The sequence below is a fragment of the Carassius gibelio genome, chromosome B25, assembly GCF_023724105.1.
Source record: "Carassius gibelio isolate Cgi1373 ecotype wild population from Czech Republic chromosome B25, carGib1.2-hapl.c, whole genome shotgun sequence".
NCBI lineage: Eukaryota > Metazoa > Chordata > Actinopteri > Cypriniformes > Cyprinidae > Carassius > Carassius gibelio.
In genome coordinates, this window is record NC_068420.1 from 22,787,629 (window position 1) to 22,796,467 (window position 8,839).

The following is an 8,839-nucleotide window of genomic DNA, read 5'->3' on the forward strand; positions in this document are numbered from 1 at the left end:
TCTCATACTCCAAGTACGAAATCTCCACTTTAGTAGCACCTATATACACCTAACTTTCCAGTCTTGTACCTAGTTATATTATGAAGACATTTACAGAGGGATTTGTAAATATATTATTCCTAGCCTGATTTATATAACATTTTATTACAAAAAAACATGGCGAAAATCATTTTTTAAGGCTATTGATTGATAGTATATTCTGATTTACAGGATAACATAAGTAGATATCCATAAATCCCTCTGTAATTTTTTTACCATCTAATATGTGAGCACAATGAAAAAAATAATTTTTAATCTGGTTTTATCCAGATCACTTTCATAAGTATTTCCCTGAAGGAGACGCTCCCGATATGACTGGATAAGGTCACCATTTAATGTAACCACGGCAAATCATCTGGCGTCAGATGCGCTTGATGAACTTTCAACCGATCGAACCCTGAGGACGGCATTTGACGGCAAGACGCTGGATGAGTTCTGGGTTTCTGTCGCGCTGGAATATCCACAGTTGTCGAAAGCCGCGTTGGATGTCCTCATGCAATTTGGTTCAACGTATTTATGTGAAAAGACATTCTCCGCGCTGACTTACATTAAGAATAAACACAGGTCACGGCTTAACGTGGAAGATGATCTGCGGGTGGCGATCTCCAAAATTAAACCTAGAGTGGACCTGCTTTGCTCCGCGCACAGCGCCCATCCATCACATTAGGCGTTTGTTTGTTTTTTTGTTTTTTTTTGTTTCTTATTCACAATTTAGCACATATTACACAAACAACGCAATCACAAAAACAAACAAAAAAAACATCCAAAAGAGTACTAAGGCCCATATAGATTGGAACTCTTGCAGTCTTGAATGCTGTTTACTTGTAATCTTAAAAATGAAATTAAAATTATAAAAATATACAATTATCTGCTCCACCCATTGACCAAATCTGGGTCAAGATTGGGAAATCCATACATGTATGCAAGGCGTTTTTTCTGAATACAAAGTTATTGTTGTATGCGTGTTATAGGCAGCTTGTTCGTATTCTGTCTGTAAGCATTTCACAGTTATGGATCTATTTGTTTTTGTCCATAATTTGTTAATAAAATAGCCTGGCTTAGAGATTGTGTTCCTTTTTGTTTTAGCTCTGTCAGTATGTAACCAAATCGCAAATCCTCATAAGACGGGGGGGGGGTCGCGGGTCGTCAGCAATAATATTGGGGGTCGCGGTCTGAAAAGTTTGGGAACCCCTGGCTTAGAGGACTAAACTTTCGGAGTGACCACCGCTTTTACCAGAGTGAGTTCTGTAAATAATCGTTACGTGATAGTAGTAACCATAGCAACGGACGTGACAAAAAAAATCTGATATGACAATATAGATCTGTGCATCATGTCTTACTGTGTAAATACAGACTAATAGAGCTGCCACTGACAAGAATAAATAAAACAAATCAGTGTTGGCTGTATATGTTTAGATTCAGTTAAATAACACTTAAACACTCTTTTTCACGTGTCATTTTTAAAACAATGTTTATTTATTAAAATAATATTTTAAGGTATTTAAGGAAGATATTCATGTATTATATACTCATTATTATCATTATTATTATGCCAACCATCTACAAAAAACTCAACCTAACTTACAGTTGACAACAAATATACAAAAATATAACCACATTTTTAAAAAGTATCCAAAGAGTGATTTAATATAAGTTGTATTATATTGAAGATTCTAATATTTTAGCTTGTAGTTTTCTAAAGGGGTGCTGTTTATACTATTTATATTCTTTAATTTTGTTGCTGCTTGAAAAATGGATTTAGGGACCTTAAAAATGCTTGAAAAGTGCTTAAATTAAACTCTTCAAAATCTGTACAAACCCTGACTATGAAAAGTGACTCTTCATATATTAAAAAAATGAACAATCTAGCCTATATGCTCCTATATCCTGTAAGTTCATGAATGATTAAAAATAAAAATGTGAATTAAAACGAAAGCTATTAAATGTCTTATAATTAAAATATGAAAATTAAAATAGAGTAATATATTAAGGTGCAATTTTTACGACCATATCCATCAAAATAAAGGACAATGTGAAAGTCTTACGCAACCACTGGTTTAGATGTACATTTATATGAAATTTTATTCTTAGCACCATGCTAGTCTACCATAGCTTTGCCCATTAAGATAAAAATAGTGCTAAAAACATTATTGTTCTCCCACTTTCTAACCCTAACACAACAACTTCTGTTTTTTCTGTATTCAAAGCTAAAGAGAAGTTCAGCATACCCCCTGAGACAAACATGTATGTGCTGGATGACAGTGGAACAGAGGTTGATGAAGAGGTCTTCAGCGACATCTTGGAGGAAAAAGCAGACATCCTGTGGACCATTGTTAATGTTCTTTCAGTTTCTGGTAAATGTTTGTACAATTACAGTGTACACTGCAGGGTAACAATACCAATGTGTTAACATTGTAATTTATTTGCTATCACAAAACCAAAACAGTAGCTTCTCACCAATGTCCGATTTGTGCTTTCTCTGTTAAAGGACCACTTTGCATATTTCCAACCTTATCTCTTATCTGTCAGTGTTCACATAAGGATTTGAAAAACTACATTTGAGATAAAACGGATTAGCCAGTAAGACTGTTGACCCGAGTACTTCTCAAAAAACAGTCAGTCTTGCCATCTAGTAGTTAATGTATCATGGCCCAAACTGCTTAAAGTCTGGCCACATTAACTACCAAAACTCATGTAATTTATAGATGGCAAAGAAAAAAGTTTCCTGGAAGCAGTCTCACCATGCCTTTTTTTAACCTCTCCTCACTTAAACCTGTGGAAACATTGACTGAAATATTTTTTTTTAAATTATGATCTTTTTGCCCTTTTCAGACTCTCCCATCCAGTCCTCGTGCACAAACACCTTGTCACTATCATCACCCTCATCGGACAGTGATGCTTCTCTGATGTCCCCAAAAAGACAGCGCATTGATGACACCTTTGTGATGTCCCCAAAAAGTCTACATACTGATGACAGCCAAAAAGAGGTGATGTTTTTTCAGAACATTTCTCTTTATGTTGTAAACATTACATTTACCTGTTACTGTTACCATAACATTTTTACCTGTTGTCAAGCTTGTCAAAAGAATTCTGGAACAAAAGCCTGGAGGTGAGAAAATCCTTGCAAAATATACAATGACAGGAGAGATGAAGGACCGAGCACGCCGTGATCTCGTCAGCATTGTTGTTGCTGAAATGTTTGAAAAGTATGGGTAAGTAAAATGCTTTATGGTGCATGATTTGGTAAAGTGTATATTCATAGAATTCAATTGCAGATTTGGTAGTTGTAATCAAATAGGTGATTATCATTAAATGACAACCGTGGCCAATGAGCTGTGGCCTTGCGCAGATCATAGGTTTTCCGGTGTGTTGGTTTTAATACACAACATTTATTCCACAGACGTGCTCCCCCTATGGATAAAAGAGCACAGTATGCATTGGGGATAGTAACACTGTTCCCCTCTCTAAAAGATCCCTACTCCAAAAAAGGCTATGTGAGTACATATTTAAAAGTAAGATTAATCTTAATAAACAAATGAATAATGTTCTGGTGCATTTTAAAAGTCTAACACTTCTTTTCTAAAGATCTCTATTGATTCATGCTGAAACAATTTTTTTATACATTTCCATCTTTGTTGATACTGTCTTTAGGAACACTTTTTTGACATAGACAGCAATGAGGGCTACATTGCCTGGAAGATTAAAAACACACAGCGAGAACTCAGCAATGGCGGTACCAATGGGGGTAGGAGAAGGAGCTCTCACACTACAGGCAGCAGCGGACCAAACTTAGAGAGAGAAGTGACTAAAGTGCAGCAGTTGGAGGGAGACCAGTGTCGAGAGGCCATATCTCTACTGAAACACAGCACAGACAACGAACAGATCTTCATGAAAATGAGAGAAACCTTCCAGCACAGGCAAAAGTTGATCCATGATCCTGAGCAATGCAGCACAGTGCTTACTGTGTTCCCAAGGTTTCTTGACACAAAAGGCCTGGTAAGTTGTTTTTTTTTTGTAAGCACATTTATTATGTTTTTGCAGTGTCAAGAACAGCTGTTCAAAGATGAAAACGGTCACCTACCACTATACCACCATCATCAAATACACATATGCTTGCTTCCTCCCCTTTAGGTGGCACACGACTTTGACCTGTTGTTTGGAGCTGAGACTTCATCAAAACTCCTTGAGAAATGGGATTTCCTGAAGGCCAAAGTAATAGAGCAAGCCAAGGACATCAGCAAGACACCCCTGCTTGACCATCTCATCCAGTCTGCAGAGGAGAACACTGATGAGGATGACGAGGTCCCAGGTAAATAATTTACATGAATCTGGTGTGTATCTTTCAAATGTTGACTTAATTTATTTACCATGACAAATCGTTGTGTAGACAAATTATATATATTTTTAGGGCTGAAACAACTAATCGATAATGAAAATAATCAAGAAAGAATTTCATTATCGATTAGTTGGGTCTGTGACATCACTGTGGAAAATTCCAGTCAGTGATGTCACTTCACAATGGTGTAAAACGCATTTCTATGCATAAAACTCATCTGAAAAACAGAGCAGAGGTCGCAGAGTTAGCTGCTGCGGGAAAATTGCACAATACAAAGCATGAGAATGTTTTATATTATTATACAATTTATTATAAATTGCCCTTTTAATCCAACCAATTGATTAATAATTGACAGGTTAATCGATTATCAAAAAAAATGTTAGTTGCAGAACTAGTATTGTTATTGAAAAGAGTTTTGAGTTTTAATATTGATGTAGTATCAAAGGTTTTGGTCAGGTGTATATCATGCTTTAAGCAGGTGCTTCTGCCTTCTCAGGTTGGGATAGTGACATGGCCTCACTGCTACTGCTGGTCTACCTACTGCCACCACCTCCAAGTGGAAAGAAGGGAGCTGTAAAGATCAGTACCCGGGAAGCTGTGGACCATGTAGTCAAATTTCATAAGGTCAGTGTGTCCTGATCTCCAATGGCAATAGCCATTGTCAAAAGGCAATTGTGTAACCCCCCAGATTATTGATCTGTTTCTTTTCAATGCCACCTCCACAGAATTTTAAGTCTGATAATTTATGTTTTGCCTCCTTGAAGTGCATAGCGACTAGAGAGTGGGGTTCACCTCTTTTCACTGCAGTCTTGTGCTCGTTCATTCTTATTTTCAGTTGTCTGTTTGTCTTGCTAACGTATTGGAGTTTGCAGGGACATGTGCTAAGGTAACCAACATTAATGACCTCTCTGTTTAATTCCCTCTCTTTGTGTGACCGTGGTACAAAAACCTTGGTTGCCTAATCACAAGCTGAATATATCCTGTATGGGAAAGCTAACTGTGCCATCAAAGGTTTCTATCAGAGTGTGACTTATCCATCAAAATGTGATGTTCAGTGTAGATTCATTTCAGTTTATTCTTATCTTACAGTCATGTCGCAGCCTTCAGGAGCACTCTGGTCCAAACCAGCGGAGGCAGCCCTACATCCTGGCAGTTGGGACGACAAGAAAGCACATCCACGAGTTCTACATTGCATTGGATGGTGATCTCCTTCCCTGCAAGGGCAAGTCTTCCCTGTCAGCCTTTGATGAACTTGTCACAAGGTGACGATCTTTAGGGGCGGAACCAAAATTCGGGAAGTTTGGTTCCGCCCGGAAGTGTTTCCGCCCGGACCGGAAAAACAGAACACCGGAACTTCCGGTAGCGCCGTAAGAGGGAAAATCAGGGAATTCGATGCACCTGTGCCTAGTTAGGGACAGCGGTTGGTGATTGGAGGATACGCTGGACAAGGCAGTACTTAAGGCCAAGTTATTTCACAGTCTGGGAGCTCTTTCTGGTGTGTGTGAAGCACTGTGTCGTGCCCGTCTTGGTGCGCTGCTGGTGGCTGTCTAACTCTCTCTCTCTCTCTCCCTCAGGCTGGAATTGTATGATTGTGAAGACATCGCGAACCTTAAAGGTTGAGAAGTGAATGGATTATACGGCGAATTGAGACGACGTGAAAAAGGGGATTGGAAGCGGCATTGATGTGAGTACTAAGAGCAAGTCGAAAGTGCCCTGTATATTGACCTGGCGTTGTGTAGATCTCCCCAGGAGGAGGAGGGCGGCCCTACCCCTAATATAGCGTGGTGGGAGAGCCGAAGGAATACTTATTGAAGTAGTCACAACGACGACATCACTAGCTAGGCCGCATATTCCATCGCCAGATCCGAACCAAGCGAAGTGAAGGAAGACGGGTGTCCTTTTCGTACACTGAGTGTGGTGGGTGAGTCTTCGTGCTGTGAAAACCTATAATTTTGACGTGGTGCTGTATATTGCTGTGGGTTGCTGTGTATTGCTGTGTGTCCTGTCAGATAAACCCCCGCCTTCACGCACTTCGTCGCGGGAGGACAAGGAGACTGCTGGTTCTAGCCTAGTTCAGTACAGTATATGTTGTGAGCGTGCTTCAGATCTCCGGAGATAGCACGGTACGCTGTGTTCAGCCCAGAGGTGGGAGCTATTCAAAGCAAACTAACTGTGCTTTGTGTCCAATCTGATACCTGTGGAGAGAAAAGGAAAGAGAGAGTGAGTAACACAAGGAGAAACAGAGGAAACCTGTACGTACAGTACGCTGTGTTCAGCCCAGAGGTGAGAGCCATCCAAAGCAGAGTAACTGTGCTATTGTGCCCAAGTTGATACCTGTGGAGAGAAAAGGAGAGAGTGAATAACACGAGGAGGAATAGAGCGAACCCTGTACTTACAGTACGTTGTGTCCAGCCCAGAGGTGAAAGCCATCCAAAGCAGAGTAACTGTGCTATTGTGCCCAAGTTGATACCTGTAGAGAGAAAAGGAGAGAGAGTGGATAACGCGAGGAGAAATAGAGCGAAACCTGTACTTACAGTACGCTGTGTCCAGCCCAGAGGTGAGAGCCATTCAAAGCAAACTAACTGTGCTATTGTGCCCAAGTTGATACCTGTGGAGAGAAAAGGAGAGAGAGTGGGTAACACGAGGAGAGACCGAGGAAACCTGTACTTACGCCGCTGCCTGTGGAGAAAGAGAAAGCGAGTGAGCACCCAAGGAACGAACTGTGTGAACCAGTACTTACTGTGAGCTGCAATCAGCGGAGAGGTGAGAGCAAAAACCAAGCCGAATTAACTGTGCCTTTGCGTCCCAGCCGTTGCTTGTGGAGGAAGAGAAAGAGAGTGAGCACCCCGAGAACGAACTGTGTGAACCAGTACTTACCGTGAGTTGTATTCAGCGAAGAGGAGGAAGAAGGAGGGCGCTACGGATACCTAAGACTCTGGCCGGGCCCCGAGTCCCACGCCCCGGATCCCCGTGGCCCCCTTGCTCCCTGACCTCTTCCCGGCCATAGCCCATCTGGAGGGCCGAGTCAGAGTTTAGTTTTAATTGCCCTTTCCCTATTCCCCAAGCTATTTTTAAATATTTAAATAAAGATTTGTTTTATCACTTACTTGTTCTCGTGTTGTTTGGCCATTGGGTTGGCTTTGGGGACCTCCTCGAGGTGGAAGTTGAGAAGGGGTGTGGCTTAGTCAAAGCATAGCCCGCCCCTTGGGTGTGACAAACTTTTCAAAGCACATTATGTTTTCGGCATCTCCTATGACCAGGCCTTAAATGGCATGTACACATTTGTGCAGACCACCATCTACAACATTGATGTAGGTCATTCTCACGAAACTCCCAGAGTCAAGGACCTAAGAGCTAAGCTCCTCAACTAAAGAGTTATGATGTTCAGATGCTTTGTTTGCAAGTCTAGTTTTGTTACCGTTCAAATGTTGATCCGTCATCTCAAAGTTTTCCATGCCTTTTATCCTGGTAAGAAGTTTCAGTTGATGTGTGACCAGACTGGATGCCACCAGAGATTTTGGACTTTTTCAGGCTTTAGAAAACATCTCCATAACAAACATAGCGCTAAAAGTCTAGATCAATTTGAGAACGAACCCGTCATAGTTGACGTATCTGATGAACCCGTAGTTAATTTAATTCCAGAGCAACCAGAGAATTCTCAAAGCTGTAATGAGACCAGGCAACATACCCAAGAAATGTGTGCATCCCTTATTGCAAATCTCCAAGGCTGTGGTGTGGCTACTAATGTCATAACGACTGTTGTTGAAAATATGGAGGAACTTGTAGAGGAATTGCATTCAAACGTTAAAGATGATGTTGTAAAATTACTCTCTAACGATGAGGAGATCAGAACAAAGTTTGACGATTATTTTGACAACCTTGAAAATCCATTTAGCAAACTGAACACTGAGGCAAAAAGGAAAAAACATTTCAGTGAGAAATGGGGTATTGTAGAACCTGTTGAGGTAGCCCTAGGAGTGAGGTATGACACTAGAAGGAATCGAACTACTGGCACATATGATCAAGTTCCCATAACAGACAAATTTGTTTATATTCCTCTATTGCAAACTTTGAAGTTCATATTCACCAACCAAGAGATCTGTGATCATTTTGTGCAGCCTTGTGAGAAAACTGGGTTTTACAAAGACTTCTGTGATGGTAACTATTTTAGAGATCACCCCCTCTTCTCTGAAAATCCAAACTCTCTCCAAATACAGATATTCTACGATGATTTTGAAATGGCAAATCCTCTCGGATCCAAGCATGGTATCCATAAGGTTGGAAGTATATACTTTGTTTTACGAAACCTATCTCCAAAGATAAACTCCGCTCTTATGAATATTCATCTTTTAGCCCTTTTTCATACTGAGGATGTGAAGAAGTATGGATTTGATTTAATCTTACAGCCCCTCGTACGTGATCTGAAAGTCCTTGAGTGTACAGGAATTGAAGTTCCTTTCTCTG

The 8,839-nt window shown here is 40.5% G+C and overlaps 1 protein-coding gene across 1 annotated transcript; it reads left to right on the plus strand.

Annotated features, from left to right (window-relative positions):
• The first annotated feature begins 2,214 nt into the window (after positions 1 to 2,214).
• On the plus strand, positions 2,215 to 5,642 carry LOC128014375 (uncharacterized). Its single transcript, XM_052597955.1, has 7 exons — positions 2,215 to 2,393; positions 2,872 to 3,251; positions 3,440 to 3,533; positions 3,691 to 4,035; positions 4,171 to 4,348; positions 4,872 to 4,999; positions 5,465 to 5,642. Exons 2-7 carry the CDS (start codon positions 3,175 to 3,177, stop codon positions 5,639 to 5,641), a joined length of 999 nt encoding a protein of 332 aa, XP_052453915.1. The 5' UTR covers positions 2,215 to 2,393; positions 2,872 to 3,174; the 3' UTR covers position 5,642.
• The last annotated feature ends 3,197 nt before the right edge of the window (positions 5,643 to 8,839 follow it).

Excerpts from the sequence above, each read along its gene's own strand:
- LOC128014375 (XM_052597955.1), top strand. The coding sequence starts at position 3,175 with ATGACAGGAGAGATGAAGGACCGAGCACGCCGTGATCTCGTCAGCATT. Across the intron at positions 3,252-3,439 it reads GAAATGTTTGAAAAGTATGG|ACGTGCTCCCCCTATGGATA; the intron begins GTAAGTAAAATG and ends TTTATTCCACAG. Across the intron at positions 3,534-3,690 it reads CCTACTCCAAAAAAGGCTAT|GAACACTTTTTTGACATAGA; the intron begins GTGAGTACATAT and ends TACTGTCTTTAG.